Genomic DNA, 20,289 nt, shown 5'->3' with positions numbered 1-20,289 from the left:
GGTGGAGGGGGAGACCCCTTTACAGGGCAGCCTGCAGTTGCTGCTACACCCAGGCAGGCAGGGTGGGCTTCCAGACCTGCCTGCAGCGCTGGCCTCACTGCTCTGCACCCGGAGGCCACCTCCCAGCAGCTGAGCTGGTCTCCACCAGCGTGGGCACCTGGAGGCTGACTGGAAAATCCCAAGCAGCCTCCTTTAATTGGCCTTAAATGGCACTTAATAACCTGCGTCAGTTACCTGCCACACCACCACCCACCCCCCCCCACCCCGCCCCCACACGATTTCACCCCCCCCCTCCCCCAATGCCACCTATCTAAATTTGCCAGGGGCAGGGAGGAGCTGGGGATCCAGCAGGCCAGCTAGCAGGGCTATTTTTAGCTTCTGTCTGCCTCTGATCCTTGTCTTGGTTGGGGGTTAAAAACCTAACCCACTCTGCAGGTAAACTATACAGATCAGGTGTGTTAGTTATAACACTGTGGGCAGAACCTCGTGCCCGCTGCTGCGGTGAGTTTTGTGGTGGCAAGGGGCGGGGGGGCATTTATTCTGGCAGGAGGGTATCAGGTGGGGACCACACTACCTTCCCACCTCCACCCTGATTACGTCTGTGATGGGAAGGCATGTGAACAGCCTCGCTGCCCCACTGACAATTGAGACCCTTAAGTGGACAATTAATGCCCATTTAAGAGCTTCATCCCACTGCTGCTGGGGAGAATGACAGCAAGCACTGATGTGTTTGTGGGCTTCTGGCACACACTCAATCCCTGATTGAGGGACCAGGCATCAGGAAGGGGCTGGTCCGCTAAGAATCACCTCCCTGCCCTTGCTGCTGACCCCCCTTCCCCCCACCCCACCCCACACCCCCTCCCCCACCGCCCCCTCCTGTGATCCCCTTACCGCTATCATTCACCAGTGCCCTGGGTACTTCCTCAATCTACGGCCTCAGGTGGCTTTTGTATTGGCAGTAGTCACCGCCTGCCCTGATTGGCTGACCACTCTCGGTGGGCGGGACTTCACCCTGCCAGAGGCCTGATGGCACAGGACGGCCTGCCTCAAGCCTGTTAAATGCCTGACTGACAAAGATGTGGCAGGCCTTCTCGAAAACAGGTGGCATGGCGATCTCACCAGCTCTCCAGCCAGCATCTGAGACTCCCGTCATCTCACCAGATGTGACCCTACGTGAACTGTACAGGTAGAAATCATTGATAGCCCTCTGTGCGGTTAGCAGATTTCAGCTGGGCAGTGCCAAGGAACATTACAACTTACAGAGCAAAGACAGGAAAAGCAACTAGAGAAGTTTTGCTCTATTTGTGCAGGCAGCCAATATAAATCATCCAGGCTCATACAATATTTCAGATTGTTGTTTTGCCTCTCTGATTGGATTATATGGCTGCTGGTGGTATGGAAACATACTGGGGAGGAGGGTGGAGTCATGATGCATAATTACAACATGACTGTGTCTGCTGCATGGTTTCAGCTGCCTTTTCCTGCCCATCGTTTCCACATAGTCAGAATCGCCATTTGCATGTTGTGCTGGAGGTTGCTAGGCATCTGTGAAACTCGGCACATCAACAGAAAAGACAAGCCTTTCAGAAATGGTGATGACTGGATCTTTAATTGTAGATACACGCAGCTAAATTGTGAGGCTCTGCTCCAACAGTGAGGTAAGTCTGTCCAATTGACACCATTTTGTTTTAAATCAACAGAAATTTGGAGTGCCAAGTCGACTCTGGACTTGTTGACTCAGGCTTCCACTGAGGGAAGCTCCATGCTGCAGCTCAGCCTCATACAATTTACTGTGTAAGATTAGAGGGCTCACATTATCAATTAACTTCTATTGTCCACCGTTCCCCCACCCCCACACGCCACCCACACACAGCGCCCCTCCCCCGCCACCCGCCACCATTGTACAACATAATCAAATTTCAATGAGATAGAGGGTGGATTTTCCATTGGGTTTTCTGATCTCCTGTCGGCAAGTGACTGACAAAGCCCTGGAGAAATGATGTAAGCAGCTGTTTACGTCCTTCTTCCATGACTTCTGCTGAAAAATTACAGGAGATCAGGTCACCTGTGGATATTCCAGGCGACATTACTTAATGGGGAGGAGCTGTGTAACTATTTCCATTTCTCGCCTGCTAACCAAATATTTTCGCCAGAGAATGAGCAAAAAGACTAAAACAAAGAACAAGCTCACCATTAACCCACGAGGTCCCGGTGCTCCTCTTATGCCTTTCTCTCCAGGAGTTCCAGTTTCACCCTATTAAATAATTCCCATGGGGTAATTAATATTTTGCAGCAGAGAAATTTGACACAGCAAGCTCCCATAAGCAGCAGTGTGTTAATGACTAGATAATCTGTTTTAGTGATGTTGGTGAGGGATATTGGTCAGGGCACCAAGGACAACTCCCCTACTCGCCTTGGAAAATAGGGGACCTTTTACATTCAACTGAGAGGCCAGACAATGCCTGGGTTTAATGTCTCATCCAAAAGCCAGCACCTCCAACTGTGCAGGACTCCCTCAAGACTGCACGAGAAATGCCCCTCTTCATTTTGTGTTCAAGTGCCTGGCCTGGGACTCAGACTCACAACCTTCTAACCTTCTTGAGGTGAGAGTGCCATCCATTGAGTCCCAGCTGACACTGCAAAATATGATTTCCTATTCTGATGAGTGTTACTCAGCTGTATAGGTGTCAGACAGGTGGAAATCCATCACCATTGTTATAAATGTAAGGTTTTAAAAGGTTATGATGTTTTGGGATTGTGTTTTACTATAGGGTAAAATGGAGGAATCAAGAGGTCATGTGATCTGTTCTGTATTCTGGTTTGATTGTTAAAGATTAAAGGGAGGCCCAGGTTGTTTTACTGAGAAGAAGGTGCCAGGTGTTCTCATTTGTCGACAATGGCAGACGCATGTGCGCTGTCAGTGGATAGACTATAAGTCTCCAAAGTCTTAGGAAGGTGTTAAGAATATTAGGTTTTGTAGCTATCTATTTAATTTTGAGATAGAATGAAGTTGGGGGTTTCAAAGGATAAATAATCAGCATGTCCACCTGGATACCAGGCCTGTGTGATTCACATTGCCATGGGGATGGGCTTTGAGAGGGGAAAGGTGCATGGGAAGCCATTGTAGGATCAGATAACAAGGCTTTTCTAAAAGATATCTAAAACAGATTGTAACACTTCCAACCCAAGCTATAAGAAATCCATATAATTAGAGGTCTGTTTACCTGACATGCAACGATGCATTGTATACTCCTTCCCTTTAGGGACATATCTTACCTTGCCGAAAGCAGAGAACTTGGGCACAGATGGGCAAGAGACAAAGTGCACAGAACCCCCTCGTCCCAAGTTTGCTGCGGGTAACACTGAACTCTTACCAGCTCAAAACACTAAAGCAGAGACATGATCGAGTGTGTTGCAAATTTACCTCAACTAGTTAAAACGGAATAAAAACAGAAATGCTGGAAAAATGCAGCAGGTCTGACAGCATCTGTGGCGAGGGAAACAGAGTTTATGTTTTGAGTCAGCGCGACTCTTCTTCAGAGCTAAAGAGAAGTAGAAAAGTGATGGAATTTATATGGTTTGGGGGGTTGGAGCAGGTAAAACAGGATAAAAGGTCAGCGATAGGTGGGGGCTAAGGAGAGACTGACAAAGATGTCATGGACACAAGACAAGGGGAGTGTTAACAGTAGTGGTGAGGACTAAGGAAGGTGCTGATACTGGCATAAAAGTAAGAAAAAAGAATGTGTTAATAGCAGAACAAGGGTCAGCACTCTCTGAAAGAACAACATAGAACAAGTGACAGATTGCCCTTTTTTGTAGGGGGGAATGGGGGAGGGGGTGATGGTAGGGTCTATAAAAGAGACAGGCTTTTCAAAGTACATGGTCAGTAAGGGGTGCGTGAGGAGACAGGCGACTACACCAGAGTAAGATGGAGACTGAGTATATAATGAAGTAGGCTCACGTGGGAGTTTGATGAATGGGGGAACGAGGTGTGGTATACATTGGAGTTGGGAACAGGAGTAGCTGAGAAGAAACAGGCTTGGTTGTAAACTTCACCTACAGAACTGAGTTTGAAAAAACATCAAAGTGACATCACAGGAAAACCACAAGTTCATTGGTTAGTAAGAAACTGCTGTTAGGGAGTGTCTTTAAATAGCTGTAAATCAGAAAAGTGTACTATTTTTAAAGAAGTAGCTACTTGGATTTGAGTAAGGAACTCCAGGAATATAAAGTATATAAGTAAAACAAAGTAAAATAAAGTTAACATAAGGGAAGTAAAATTAAGACATGACAGGGAGGCTTGGTCATGTGGAATGTGTGTCCTGTAATATGTGGGAAGTCGTGGACACTATCGGTGACCTGGATAACCACATGTGCAGGAAATGTTGCCAGCTGCAGAAGCTTGAGCTCCTGTTTTCAGAGCTTGAGTGGTGGCTAGAGTCCTTGGTGAATCCAAGAGGCTAAGAGCTACATGGATAGCACCGTAACAATTCCGTGATTCTGTGCAGCTCACAAATGATGAACAGGAGGTTTGGAGATAAATGGTATTTCAGCCTCCCTATGCATCAGAAATGGTAAGACAGGAGGTGTTAACTTGAAATTGTTATCAAAATTACATGAATGGCTTACTCAGATGTCTTAATATCCACTGTAGTTAAAAACTGAAATGGATGTGATGGGTTAGAGTGATGTTAGGGTTACATTGTGCAAATTTTATGATTCAACACCCCCCCCCCCCCCCACCCCCCACCCAACCCCATTTGACACACCTGACTTTTTCTCACTTGTCGTGAAGGGATAATATTGAGGATAATATACACTTCCCTGCTGTTTGTGCAGTAAGGATCATGCTAACTAATAGGACATTGCTCTGCAAGCTTATCCAGAGTAGGGGCCTAGATTGTCATCCTCGAGGCAGCTAGTGGGAGTTGGGAAACTTCTCAGCCTGGCCTGCCCACCTTGGGAGATATAGCCCGCAGAGATGGAATTTTCATTTCCATGGGGTGAGGGGGCTGGGGACTGAGGGGGTGGGATGGACTCAGGCCAGCTGACTTGGGAAAAAGCTTGGAGGCAGCTATGGGGGCTGCCAGCAGCCAAGAGAAGCTGTTTAAAAGACCTTCACTTCATCCCAGTTAAAATAAAATGACAGAAAGGCCCTCCAACACTCACTCCTCATAACCCCTCATCCCCCACCCCCACACACCCCCCATGCCCCATTCATGCTGTCGCATGCCCCCACCTATCCCCTATGGCCCCTCATGCCCTGCCATGCCAAGTTATTTCAATTCCATGCCCATTCTCCTATTATACACTGTATGGAACCAATGAATCCTATAGTGACAGTAGGATGTGTAAAAACACTTTAAGAACCAGTAATCCATTGATAATTTTCCAATTTCTTTTTAAAAAAATCTCCTTTTTTACTACAGAGCAATAAAAGTGTTATGTCACAGCCTCATTATGCATTCTTAGCTGAGAGCACTAAACTACCTGAACCCCAGGAAAAGCATTGATTGACAGCTCTGACTCTCTGATCTCAACGTTCAATTTCACAATGTTTATTTACGGAAGATTAAGAGGTTTCAAGTGCTTGCAGTTTCAACTATTGAAACTTTTAAAAGTCAGGATTATTGACACTTCTATTACAGTTTATAGTGAGTGAATGGGCATGGAAGTGTCATAATCTGGCATGGGAGGTATGAGGGGCCATAGGGATTGTTTATGGAGCATATCTTGGCATGATGGGCATCAGGGGCCATAGGGTTGTTTTTGGAGCCTTACCTTTGCATGGGGGGGCATGAGGAAGACATTTTGAGCTTACCTTTTAAGAGGTCCCATCATTCAGGCTATGGTTCATGAAGCCTCTGAGGTGTTGTGAACCACGACTCATTGAAAACCTGGCCAGACTCCATGAAAATTGCAGAGGACTAGAACATACCTATCTCTGCAATGGAGGCAACCAGGTCAGGAGTGCTGGGTGTGAGCTTTTGACACCCTAATCCATCACACTCATTTCAGCTCACATCCTTGAAAGGCCCCATTGAAAACTGGAAACTCTGGGAATGGGATCAGGAATCCCAGAATCGGGTCCCAGCCACCATTTTTAAAGGGCTACCGAACGATTCTGACTTGGGGAAAATCCAGGCCAATATCTCTAGAGATAAATATTCTCTTTACTAGTAATGATCTAGGTTGGCTGTCATTCATCAACAGTTCACTGGGGTAATGTAGACCTACTTAGTTGTTATTGGTTTAGCTTAACTTGAAGGGTAGGTCCAATTCCAATTTTCCATCTATTTTGGAGCCCTCACAACCTGGAAGAAACTGGCCCCTTTCCTTGCTTCTCTCCACGGAACACAGCCATTAGTTGTTCATGAGGCATTGACAAGCAGAGCCCTCACTAGAGGGACAGGAGGAAATAGGTAACAGGTACTTTCATCTCCTAATGAAATGGAGATATACAGCAGCAGCAAGAGATGTGGACCTGCTTGCCTTTCTGAAACCCATCTATGGTAAGCAACAAGCAAATTAATATATGATCACTTGTTCCCTGACAGCTCTCCAAGTATGTCTTCCAGCAGCTCTCATTTTGTATCTTGGAATTTGTCTTTTTTCCTCAAATCTAGGAGGGATTAACCCTTAGTATGTTAGGAGGGCATATGTAGGGAATGTTATGATGTGCCAGCTGTATTGGTATGATGCAATTTTTACTTAAACTGACACAAAGAAGTTTGAAAGTCTTTCTCACACGTAATCTTTTTGTGAAAAAAACATCTTAAGGGGAAGAGATAGCGTCTAGAGGAAAATCAATGTGGTGAACAATGACCTTTTCTTGTATTTATGGGTTGATTTAAGCTGTTTCCTTACATGACTGAAAACATACCAAGAACAATGAGCCATCTTAAAGAAGAAAGCAGGTGCAGGTGCTGTTAATGTAAAGTATTCCAGCCATGCAGTTACCTTCTCCTTTATTTAATTGTCCATTTGTTTCTTGGAACTTTCTCAGGGATATATAAAAAAGTTATGAAGGTACCATGCCTGAGCAGATACATGGCAGGTTGATGTTCTGGCTTTTCATGTGGCAGTAACCTTAATTAACTTCAGAAATCAAAGCAATCAAGAACACTATACCAGATTTTACAAAAAAGGACTAATGTAAACCCACCACAATGGTCAACAACACATTCCAATATGTAATACTTACTCTGCCTTAAAGGCCTAGTCAATTAATAGTAGATGTTACTTACATTGTTTCCTTTTAATCCAATGATGCCATTAATCCCACTCTGGCCTGGACTTCCATGTGGACCCTGTCATGTAATTGACAGAAATAAATATTAACTAAAGCTCTCTGAACATTACTTTTGTTCCATATCTATCCTTTTTGACTTGAAGGTTTATCAATAAGATAAGAAACCGTTGAAAAATGATTAGAAAATGCAATGTAGGTCTGAAAATCCTCCTCTCCCTTTAGGTACCATGCCCCAAGAGGCCACTGGTAACCATGCACTTCCAATGATAGGTCCATCATTATGCTTAATTGGCAAAGTAATGCAGTGGTTTGCCTTCCGTTCTGCAGTATGGCTGACCAGGAAACTCTCCCACTCTTTATCGCCTACCTTCAGGCATATTGGAAGGATTTACAGGCTGACAATCAACCTGTTTGGCCATGTTATGAGCACATCTTCGGTGACGATCACCTCCTGAAGTGGGGAATCCAGAGCTTATGGCCCAGAGGTAGGGACACTACTGCAACACCACAAGACCTCCCAGGTTTGAAAATATAAAATATTAAAACACTACTTTTTATTCGTGCTCTTTGCCTGCATTAAAAGCTTAATTTAACAAGAGTCTGAAGCTGATGGAAAAAATGTTATGGGGGAAAGTCTTCAATTTTCTGAATTAGCTGCAAATATGAATGCAAAATCATAAGAAATTATGTGCCATTTCCTCTATACACAAAAGGTTAAAGGATTTTGTACTGAATGGTGTGGTGATAAGTACTTTATTAATGTAAATGTTACGCATGAATATTGGAGATGATACAGAAGAATCAGTTCGAACCAGCCAGAAAAACCAAATGGTCATAACTATCACTGGAACAACAGCTCACAATTGGTTTTAACCAGAATAACTGGAGATTATAACTGGACACCAGCTGATGTCAACAGTTGTCCAGTTGCATTTAACAGAGGCATTGGAATCTTACTGGAACCAATTGACTTGTTAATGGCTTAACTGTATACAACTGGAATAGCTGGCACTGACAATGGGAAATCTGTTGTGATTCCACATGCCCAGTTGACTTCAACTGTACCCATTTGAATCTTATTGGATCAGTTGACTTCTGCTGGAACAAGTTGACAGGAAAACTGGAACCAGTTTAAATTAAGTGGAGCCAGTTGCCATGTAACTGTTTCAATGATTCTTTAAACAAGAAACTGTACCAGTTGAAGCCAACTGGATTGACTTAAGTTAAAAGTCTGCCTGAGCATGGCAAAAAAGCATTGGCCAGTCAGTACACATTTTCACATCAAGTTTGCAATGTGTTATACTGAGCACAATAATATTTATCTCCTTACCTCACAGATATTAATGCGTTACAGAAGTACAAGTTTATTAATGCTGTGCATTTAACCATTTCAAAATTTTTGATTTTTTTGAATACAGTCACACACAAAAAGTCACATTATGGAAAACCTTACAACCATAGAAATGTTACAGCACAGAAGGAGGCCATTCAACCCATCTTGTCCATGCCAGCCCGAGGACACCCAGGTGTCCTTTCTAATCCCACCTTCCTGCACCCGGCCACAGCCCTGGATCTTACAGCACTTTAGGTGCAGATCCAGGTACTTTTTAAAAGAGTTTAAAGTTTCTGCCTCTACCACCAACTTGGGCAGTGAATTCCAAACACCCACTACCATCTGCATAAAAAAGTTCTTCCTCATGTCTACACCTTCTGCCACTTATCTTCAATCTATATCCCCTGGTTCTAGAATTCTCCACTAAGGGAAATGTAAGCTATTGCATTCGAACTTCTCAGGATAGAAAAAAAAATCAAAATATTTTTTCTCAATGAAAAGCATGAAAAAAGCCACTAGAGTAACCACTGCCATAAGTACCTTAGTTGCCATGATATCGTGTCAATTATAATTCAGTGGTAGCATTCCTTACAACATCAGCACCATAAATCCCTCTTTGATGCAATGGATCCCATCAAACAGCAGTGGACTACAAGAGTTTGAGTAGAAAGTGGATTTCAAGTTCTAAGCTCATACTCATGCAGCCAATTGTTAATTCTCTTTGGAGCTTCACTCAATTCTTTAGCAGAGGGGTCAGTGACAAGGGGGAATGATTGGTAGAATGATTAGAGAGGTGATGAGAAAAACATTTTTCACCCTGAGGGTTGTGGGGGTCTGGAACTCGCTGCCTGAAAAGGTAGAAACTCTCAACTCATTTAAGAGGTGTCTGGATATGCACCTCAAGTGTCATGACCTGAAGGGCTATGGACTAAATGCTGGAAAGTCGGATTAGGCTAGGTACCTAATTTTTTGGCCAGCTCAGGCACAATGGGCCAAGTGGCCTCTTTCAGTGATATAAACTTCCTATGATTCTCACAGGCAGATTTCAAAGATATGAGGAAACTTACTTTTCATCAAAAGGGATGAGAAGATTTGTGAATCTTGGAGACCATTTGCCTGATATAATGCCCCAAATGACTAGACAGGTAAATCTAAAATGTGCAGTGCAATGCTATTAAATTTTTCTTTATCCATTGACACCCGTGAAGAGATCAGGCAGAAGGTACAGAGTGGCCAAAGGTTCAGGGTGTCCAAGATAGTGAACAGCACTGTCCAGGACAATAGCAGTAGTGACAATACACCCACACTGGATGAAGAGAGCACTGAAAGGTGCAGCCAGGATAAATACTTTCTCATTGGTGATTTTTGTTGCAAATGGTTTATGAAATCTCAAATTAAAACTAAATGGTTTCAAAGATATCTTCTATCTGGCAGAATTAAGGAGAAGTTTGCCTGCAACAAAGGCTTGGGAGCAACAACAGGAGAGAGAACAGCTGCAAGGAAGATTTGATAGCCTCCCAGAACAAGAAAAAGCAGCTGGTAGCTATGAACCACAAAGTACAGTTGGAAATTGTGGAACTGTCAAAAATAGATGAGGTACACTTGTCGTTTTAATGTTACACTTCTTTCTGTGACTAACGCAGCACTGTCCAGTCAGAAACAGGTGATAGAGCGAATTGGATTTGTGCAACGGCCTCTCAACACTGGTATACGAATTATGCAAATTATTTTACATCATGTTGCTTAGTGAGGTGATGCACCAGCACCACACAAGGAAAGAGCGTTGAAGATGCCTGCATCCCCAACACCATCCAGGCAGAGTCAGTAAGTCCCCTATATGGAGCACAAAGAGGCTTGAATTAATTTTCAAAACATTTGATAATCAATGTTGGTTTTAAAAAAGTGATGGATCATTACGACAGCTGGTGCAGTATTAAACTTTTCTCCATCACTAATGATTTGTCATTCATTAAGACTGAACTGTGAATAACCTCACGCACAGTCTGTATTTAATCTATTTTACATATAGGATATTGAGTATGTCCCTGATATTATATACAGATAAAACTGCCAGGGAGCATTGAGATGCCAGAAGGAGTGTGGAATAAGACACGCAGCCAAAGGACAAATTCATCATTCACCAAGACTTTGGCTTTTGACATACGTGGGTCTGGTGAGCGAGCAGGCTGTTTTATTGCAGGCAACACAGAGGATGCAATTTCTTCCAGCATGAGGTTGGCTTGGAGGAATTTTGACATCTGTTTTGGAAGTCCCCAACTAATTTCAAGCTTAAGCTTTTTCTTTTACTTGACAGCATATTTTATCCACCATCTCCAGACCCGGGAGGGAAGGTTTTCAAGAAAGAGTTATATCCAAAAAGATTCAGGTCCGCAATAAGAGATAAAAATCCAGTGAAGCATCCAACGTGTAAATGCATAAGTTCAGTATTTTGATTAATTATTGCAATTTAACATATCTGCATGTTAGCTGAGTTTATGTTTTGGTTCCTGCACCGTTTATTTGGTTTTTGTATCATGTGTTTTGTGTTTTTATGCATCACAATAAAATTTGAAACTTACAGTGCTGTCCAGTCAAGTTATACTTCTCTGCAGTATGCACCAACATATTATTGGTAGTTTTTTCATTTGCTAGTGATATTTATATGAATGGAGTGAATTAATTTTCTAGATTTACCTTTCTGAATACTTAACTGCAGGGTAACTCACTGTCTCATAGCTTAAGGGATTGTCCATTGACTGTTTGTCCCTTAAGGGATGCTATGGGCCCTGTATTTTCTAAGGCAGCCCATGGAGATGATCCTGGGAGTCTGCAGGGTGAGTTTGAGTGATTCAAATGGCACTGGAATTGAGTGACTTGGCCAGAAGGTCCATCCCTGGTCTCAATTAAAAGAACCCCCACTCAATGCACCCCCACCCCCTGCTTACCACACCTAGCAAACCCTCACTCCCTGCTCTCACACTCACCTTCACCTCAGTCCTTAGCCAGCCCCACAGTCAAAGTGTTCCTTTAACAGTTGATCAACCAGCACCAATAAATTTAACCAGGCTAATTGAACACAACTAGAACCAGCATGACAACTCAAGTGGGAATAATTCACTGGGAACAGCTCAGCTGGACAACTGGGAGCAGCTGAACTGGACAATTGGGAGCAGCTCAACTGGCCAACTGGGAGCAGCTGAACTAGACAACTGGGAGCAGCTGAACTGGACAACTGGGAGCAGCTGAACTAGACAACTGGGAGCAGCTGAACTAGACAACTGGGAGCAGCTGAACTAGACAACTGGGAGCAGCTGAACTGGACAACTGGGAGCAGCTGAACTAGACAACTGGGAGCAGCTGAACTGGACAACTGGGAGCAGCTCAACTGGACAACTGGGAGCAGCTGAACTAGACAACTGGGAGCAGCTGAACTAGACAACTGGGAGCAGCTGAACTGGACAACTGGGAGCAGCTGAACTAGACAACTGGGAGCAGCTGAACTGGACAACTGGGAGCAGCTGAACTGGACAACTGGGAGCAGCTGAACTGGCCAACTGGGAGCAGCTGAACTAGACAACTGGGAGCAGCTGAACTGGACAACTGGGAGCAGCTGAACTAGACAACTGGGAGCAGCTGAACTAGACAACTGGGAGCAGCTGAACTAGACAACTGGGAGCAGCTGAACTGGACAACTGGGAGCAGCTCAACTGGACAACTGGGAGCAGCTGAACTAGACAACTGGGAGCAGCTGAACTAGACAACTGGGAGCAGCTGAACTGGACAACTGGGAGCAGCTGAACTAGACAACTGGGAGCAGCTGAACTGGACAGCTGGGAGCAGCTGAACTGGACAACTGGGAGCAGCTGAACTGGACAACTGGGAGCAGCTGAACTAGACAACTGGGAGCAGCTGAACTGGACAACTGGGAGCAGCTGAACTAGACAACTGGGAGCAGCTGAACTGGACAACTGGGAGCAGCTGAACTAGACAACTGGGAGCAGCTGAACTGGACAACTGGGAGCAGCTCAACTGGACAACTGAGAGCAGCTCGACTGGACAACTGGGAGCAGCTCAGCTGGCAACTGGGAGCTGGTCAACTGGGAGCAGCTTAACTGACTGACTGGGAGTAGTTCAGTTGGGGTCAGTTCCAATTCCCATTTCAAACCAGACCCGTTGGCAACTGATTTTTTCTTACCAATCAGCTTCGCTATTGAGAGCAGTTGAAATGATTATAAGTAAACCTATAACTTAGAAATTAATGTTTGCCATAGAAACTCATGCATGCTTAAGACATTCTCAAGTCATTCTGCTCGCAGTTATTTTAATAGGAGTGTTTACTTATTCATTTCAAATTCTTGACCAAAATACTGGATGGAGTAAGATCATAAGAACACATTAAACATTTAGGTAAAGTATTGCTGACAGAAACTTCTAGAATTATAGGGGGTGCTATGGATTTGGCTGGGGTCGCAAGCAGGTGGAATCACACTTGTTGACTGCCAGACATCCAGTGCTACTGAAGTTAATGCCACTGACTATTGGATGGAGCGCCTATCGGGGATTGATGAAGTACCATCCGTTATGCGTCTTTGCCCATGTATATTTTACCCACATGAATCTTCTGTTTTTAAACCTCATTTATTAAAGAGATATATTCTTTATGAAATCTGGACTTTACTGCATCGCAGTTTGGTAGGAAAGTCAGTTTGAAGATAGAGCGGAATTGCATAATTACTCTCCAAATATTTGAGTTTATTGCATTGGAGCAAATGATATTTTCACTGTGCAAAAAAAGCAAAGATTTACTGCAGAGAACAACAAAACTCTCACTACTTGCATTGAATCAATGTGTATGTTTAGTGCATTACAAGAGAATTCTGCATTTCAAATCCGTTAATACTTTATAGTTGATATTCACCTTATAACCTATGTAGTTTAACTTTGGTGAAAGAACAGATTAATACTTTGCCTTGAAGCATGCTGACGTTACTGACTCACACCCCACTTGAACGCAAAATTCATATCCATCCAGGTTCTAGCCGAGCCTGTAACCTCCAATACAACGTCTCGACAGAATAATTGTAGCTTTTCAAATCGGACCTAAAACTGTACACATTACGGGCATACCAAGAGTCAGTTCCACCACAAACCTGTTGACCTCGAGCTCCCAGTTCTCCTTTTCGACCTGGACGACCAGGTGAACCTGGTATCCCCTGTAAGAAGGAACAAACGCACGGGTTGGGAATTGATGTACAGTGACAGGTCAATGCGGGCCGGGATCTTCGGGACCCGTCACGGGGATGCAGCGGGTCAGCTAAAAATCATTGACTTTCGGCAGGACCGGAAGATCCCGGCCAATGTTGCATTATAAAAAAAAAATAATCAATACCTTTATTGGATAATCTGTCATTATTAATGAAATATGGTAGCAATTTATTTCTTCACACTATTCCTACCAGATCAAAATCAAATCAAAACTAAACCAAGTTTCATTCAGCTCACTTTCAAATGGTAATCAAGAGTCAAATGGGAATCATCACAGCTCCTGTAGCTTATTTGCGATCATTTTTTTTCAAAGAATAACTTTAATGTTCTCAAAAATGCATTTATGCAACAGGCAGAAAATACTAAAGGCAGAATTTAATGTACTCTCACGGCCTGTTGGTGATGGGGCGGGGTGGTGGTTGCGGGAGGAGGCGGCATTTAATCAGGCGGGATGTTGGTGAGTGGGAACCCCATTGCCTTTCTGCTTTCACCCTGATTAAGTCCGTGGTGGGAAGGCTTGTGGAGGGTCTTCCTGCACTGGTGCCAATTAATGTCCACTTAAGCACCTCATCCTGCCACTGCTGATATTGACCCAACGGCAGGCAGGGGGTTCACCAAGGAGAGGGGGGCGAGCATATACAATCCTTGTGGGGTTGCTTGTGGGGTCCCAGGAGAGTCCCTTGTTCAAAGGCACTTACTGCCTGATCAAGGGAACTGGCATCAGGAAGGTGGGGGGTGTTGGTGGTGGGTAGTGCTGAGAGACACCCCAAGTCTTTGCTGCCGACCCCCTCCTCCTCTGTCCTGGATCTTGGGTGCCTGAGTGGCACAATGCGGTGGGCCTTTCCTGAAAGACGTGACGGGGGCTCTCCTCCAACTCTCCAGCTGGTGGGCAAGGCCCTTGTCAACTCCACTAAATGTTGCCTTAAATCACTGTAAACACTTTATGCAGAATCTGATGGTTATCTTATTTTTTTTACGATCAGTAACCACTTTACAAGCAGAACATCCACATTATTGATATTACACAATGCATTCAGAGTTCCCAAAAAGTTCAATTAGATTATGTATCTTGTTTAAAATAAGTTTTGTTTTGATTTGGAGTTACACACTGCTGGAAATATTTGAATCTCTTCTTTTTCCAATTATGGATCTTGTTTTCTTGCAATGAACATACACTTAAGTACATTCAGCTGCTATCATTAAAACAGAAAACGCTGGAAAAACTCAGCAGGTCTGGCAGCACCTGTGGAGAGAGAAACAGAGTCAGCGTTTTGAGTCCACTTAGAGTCATGCAGACTCAAAACGTTAACTCTGTTTCTCTCTCCACAGATGCTGGCCAGACCTGCCAAGTTTTTCCAGCATTATCTGTTTTTATTTCAAACTTCCAGCATTTTGCTTTTATCTTTATGTTACATTCAGCTGCTGGTAGACACTTAATTCAGTGAACAAACCTAAAATAAATTAATTTAAACATTAAAAATATTGCCTAGCCATGAAAGAGTCGCTTCTGTGGGTTTGAATTTCCAGACATGAAAAGATGAATGTAGTTCAGAAAAAACTCTTTCGAAGGATATGACTTCAAGACATTAGTTGATGAGGTTAATAAAGCCATGAGAAAAACACGAGGGCTTATTTCTACAAGGTAGAATTGAAAAATAGTGAAGTTATGCTAAACTTCGGTTAGATCACATTCGGAGTACTATGTACAGTTCTGGTTGCCATATTATTAAGAGAAGATAAAAGCACTGGGGAGAGTGAAAATAAAATTTACAAGCAGGGTACCAGAAATATCAGGTTAATCGGCTGGGGTGAATCGGTAGGAGGGAGTGTCGATCGGGGGGATGGCTCAGGGAGGAAGAGGGTGTAGATCAGGGGAGCAGGAGGGGATTGGCGGAGGGCAGAGGAAAGAGCTCAATGCTAAGGGAGTGATTGAGTGAAGGTATCCAGGCCTGATGGTGAGGTTCAATGCCTTATTATAATATTAAAACTTCTAACCCACCTCCTTGAAGTGGGTTGGTCACCTGGCCATCTTCTGTCCTCAGCTGGAAATAGGCAGGCTGGAGGTGGGTTTGCGATGGGACACACATTTTTCTGACTCTAACTGCCTCAATACCTCAACTCAATTTGCCTGATTTTTTAGGTTAAAATTTCCCCCTTATTTTCCAAGGAATATGTGACCTCCTTACTCTTCCTACCAAATGTACTGCCTCACAATTATTTATAAGGAAGTTAATTTGCCAATAAACTGCCCATTCTACCGGCGGGATTTTCCACACCCACCCACCACTGCAATTTTCCAGTCCCGCTACAAGTCAATGGGCTTCTGGCTGGGGCACCACCTCGCTCGCAGCGGGTCCCACCCGTGACAGGGCCAGAAAATCCCGGCCTACAAGTTTATTAATGTCTTCCCATATTTTGTTGAAGACCTCCTCTATATTACCTACAATCCCAATTTGGTAGCATCTGCAAATTTTGAAATTGTATTCCAATTCCAAAGTCTAATCGTTTATGTAAATGGTGAAAATAGTGCTTCCAAAACTGACCCTTGGGAAACATTGCTTCCCGCCAGTTTGCTAACTAAATAAATAACCTCAGCTCCTGCTCAATGTTTTCTGTTTTGTAGCCAGCTAGGTTACTGAATCATATTTGCACTTAGTGTAAGGGTACCTCATGTTGCTTATTAGCAATACCGTTTAGATATTCAGATAACCTTGCTGAGGCAGTAGCAGTTCACTCCCTTAGCAAAATCGGGCAGAGCACCCAAGTGAGGGTGTTAAACCCTTGTGATTGGGGCTGAAATCGGTCTTGAACAATAACGCTGATTGGGTGCTGGTAAAGCAGCCACCAACTCTCCACTCGTTTGTCTTTCCTATTGGGCTGCTGCCTCACTATTGAGATTTTGGTACCATCTAAGATTGGTTTTACCCCACACATCTCTGATAGTAGAATTGTGGTGCCGAGTGAGAACATGTTTAAGCTTAATTGTAATAACTTCCATGGTCGAATCGACTGCAGGAAGAAAGTCACATGAGCATCTGTGGCAGAGTATCCTAGTGGAAATCAGCATTTGAAAGGAAGTGAAGAGTAAAATGGGAGGAAAAGCATGTACACTTTACAAATCTTAATCTGAAAATATATATGTGTTGAGAAATCAATGAAGCTGCAATTAAAGCAATTGAACAGTGAGTTTCTACAATGCAAAACTACTGATTAAATATTAAATTTCTGGGGACCACCTGTGTGCCGTGGACTCCTGGATCTCCCTTACGACCTCGTTTACCACCTTTTCCATTCTGACCCTACACAGAAACAGAGAACTGTTATTTTATGGAAAGAATTTCTGATTGTCTAAACTTCACCACCATACTCCAGAATATTGCACTTGGTTTCATCTTTGGAGTTAACAATAGCCTAGCAGCCATATACAACATTAAATGGGCATGCTGGTAATGCAGTTGTTTTAAACTAAACCTAAACTCACAGTAAAGTCTGATTGATTCCACCCCTACCCCCTTGGCCAGTGAATGTCTTTTACCAACTGTCAGCCACATCACTCACATCGAAGTGCTCTGTGTCAGCCAAAAATGTATGAAAGGGCAAAAAGATTTTAAATTATCATTAACAGGATTCATGATCAGCTTATTGTAATTAAATGGAGGTCAGAAAATTGCCTATAACAGTTAGGCTGTTGTCGGTTTTCCCTCTCTTTTCTTTTAAAGATTAATTTTCCTCTGTAACAGAAAGTGCGGAATGAGACATCTGGAGCTTGACATTGTAGGCTGGATTTTTAGTCCCATCCAGGGCAGAAAACGAAGAAAGCAAACGTTAAATATAGCGCCGCCAGCCAGTTATGTCAGTTCCCCGGCTCCATCCAACCCCAAGACATTTTCTCACAAGGTGGATGGGGGGATGGGAGGCCTGTAGCCTCTTAAAGTAGCCTGGAAGGTAACCTCCTGGCAGAAGGCCAAGAGGGCAATACTCTGAGGCAGGCTTAGCGGACCGCCTGGCCTCCTTGGTTGCAGCAGCAGTTTCAGGCTGCCTTGTAGAGGTCCCCCCCAGCAACCCCTCCATCCTGCCCAATGTTGGTGGACCAGCGACAAGAATAATTTTTTTCAAATTTTAAAACGTTGGAGAGAAGGCGCCACCATTTTGAAGCACCTTCTTCCTCACTTACCTTCCACTGTAGCCTGCTGCTGATTTCAAGCTGGAAGGCCTTTAATTAGCCCTCCAGCTTCAAGAGCCCACCCACCATCCATAACTGCTGAGTAAATCTTTGTTCTCACAGTTTAAGGTAAGACAGGGAGCTGGACGAAAGGGGCAAGTTGTCCTGTAGTTTAAAAGATAAAACTTGAACTGGATTGTGAGGATTTAGCTTCTGTGGAGTATTTATAAAATGAGGACATAACAGAATTGACAGAGGTCAGTTTGTAAGTTTTGTTTTTCATTGATGGGTCCTGCATGGTATTATTCACCTGTTCAGCAGCTATCAGTGTGCTATTCATATCCTTGTGCTTTTGAAACATCATTCAATAAAATTAGTTTCACTTTGTTATAACCCTATACCTTTGCCAGTGTCATTACTTATTCTGAAACAAAAACAAAAATACCTGGAAAAACTCAGCAGGTCTGACAGCATCTGCAGGGAGGAATACAGTTGATGTTTTGAGTCTGTATGACTCGTCATCAGAATTAAGGAAATATAGAAATGAGGTGAAATATAAGCTGGTAGAGGGGGATGGGACAGGTAGATCTGGATAGGGGGCCAGTGATAGGTGGAGGCAAAGAAGAGATTGCCAAAGATGCCATAGACAAAAGGACAAAGGGGTGGTGATATTATCTAAAGGATGTGCTAATGGAGACATTAAGGGTAGCAAGCAGGACAAGCTAGTGGCAGATGGCCCTAGTGGGAGTGGGGTGGGGTGAAGGGATTGAAATGGGCTAAAAGGACAACTGTATTCCTCTCCGCAGATGCTGTCAGACCTGCTGAGTTTTTCTAGGTATTTTTGTTTTTGTTTCAGATTTCCAGCAACTGCAGTATTTTGCTTTTACCATTATTTATTCTATTCAAGTCTGAATCCTCACCACAGTTCAAGGGGAGAATTTTTGGCTCGGTGAGCAGGGGGCGGGGCCTGTTTGCCAAGGCGTAAAATGATGCGGGGTGACATTGGGCGTGCAACCCAACATCACCGCACATCATTTAGATTTTCAGTTCGGCGGGTGCACAACCAAACTGTCAAAGGCCTGTTAAGGCCATTAATTAACTAATTAAGGCTATTGAGAAACCTGGCCGTCCAACCTTAAGGTTGGCAGGCTGGCGAAGAGCCCAGGTGGCCTTCGCATTTTTCATGGTGTGCCACCCACGGGCAGGATGTGGTTTCATGAAGGGTTTATAAATTAAATACATTTTTTCATTAAAGTTAATTGACATGTCCCAGCTCATGTGACATGGCTTAATTTTTTTTTCCTTCTTTATTAAAACTTTTAAAACTTAAAACTTATCTCTGTGAGGTACCTCTGTGCCTCAGGGAGATTTCTGCACTCGCGAAAGAGTGCACTCCCAACTCAGGGATACCTCACCCCCTGCCCACCCAGCTCACATAGGGAGTGCACAGCACTTCCGGGTGCGCGTCACGCTGGGTGGGCCTTAATTGGCCCGCCTACGTAAAATGGTGGCGCAGACCTGATCGGGGCACCAATCGGGTCTACACCCGCCCTATATACAACCGCCTCCCCCCCCAGCACCCGACAGAGGGAAAATTCTCTCCCAAGTGTTCCAGTGTGTATTAACCATGATCAATAATATTATTTGTGAACCTAAAATAACTCCAATTGGCTCAATTTAGGATATTCCTGAATTTATTTGGGGTAAAGAGCAATTCCAGTTCAGGCAGCAGAGTGCTAGTTGAGAAAACATAGCAACCATATCCTCAAGCGCAGATGTAGCAGCTCAGCAACCAGAAGGAATTTAAAAAGCATTTTTGAATCAGAACTTCACATTTAGGTTGTATTCCCTCAGCAGGCAGCTTCTCATTAGTTATTGCACGTTACATGGGAACAACGGAATGTACCGTACTGGAAAAGATTACTGCAGACCATCTGGCTTGTCTCATTGGAATCCCACTTAACAAATAAAATCACTAGTAATATTGTGCAATATGCACCGAATTACTATGTGCCGTTAGAATAATTTGAATGAAAATACTGACAAACTCACATTTTTACCAGGTGGCCCTCTGTGACCATGGAGACCCTGAAGTAAGTAAGAATATTACGTTTTTAAGTTTAATCACCTGATAGCTTTACTACATGAGTTTTACACCTTAACAATTTTGTACAAAGCATTTCTCTTTTAAAGTGATTTGAGTGCATCAAACATTCGGAAAAAAAGTAACAGGTTTTACATATTTGACTTGCAGTCAACCTTTCTTTATGAACATCA

The 20,289-nt window shown here is 43.7% G+C and overlaps 1 protein-coding gene across 1 annotated transcript in view; it reads right to left on the bottom strand.

Moving 5' to 3' along the window:
- Positions 1 to 20,289, bottom strand: part of LOC121275854 (collagen alpha-3(VI) chain-like) — a 143,638-nt gene that overhangs the window by 44,225 nt on the left and 79,124 nt on the right. Inside the window, exons 16-20 of the mRNA XM_041183580.1 lie at positions 20,065 to 20,100; positions 17,087 to 17,149; positions 13,736 to 13,798; positions 7,248 to 7,310; positions 2,192 to 2,254 (exon numbers count right to left, since the gene is read on the bottom strand). Of these exons, the coding sequence (XP_041039514.1) occupies positions 2,192 to 2,254; positions 7,248 to 7,310; positions 13,736 to 13,798; positions 17,087 to 17,149; positions 20,065 to 20,100 (288 nt within the window). The remainder of the gene's footprint in view (positions 1 to 2,191; positions 2,255 to 7,247; positions 7,311 to 13,735; positions 13,799 to 17,086; positions 17,150 to 20,064; positions 20,101 to 20,289) is intronic.

The sequence above is a fragment of the Carcharodon carcharias genome, chromosome 3 (genome assembly GCF_017639515.1).
Source record: "Carcharodon carcharias isolate sCarCar2 chromosome 3, sCarCar2.pri, whole genome shotgun sequence".
Taxonomy (NCBI): Eukaryota; Metazoa; Chordata; class Chondrichthyes; order Lamniformes; family Lamnidae; genus Carcharodon; species Carcharodon carcharias.
Note: the sequence above shows the minus strand (reverse complement) of the source record. Positions and strands in the feature narration are given on the sequence as shown.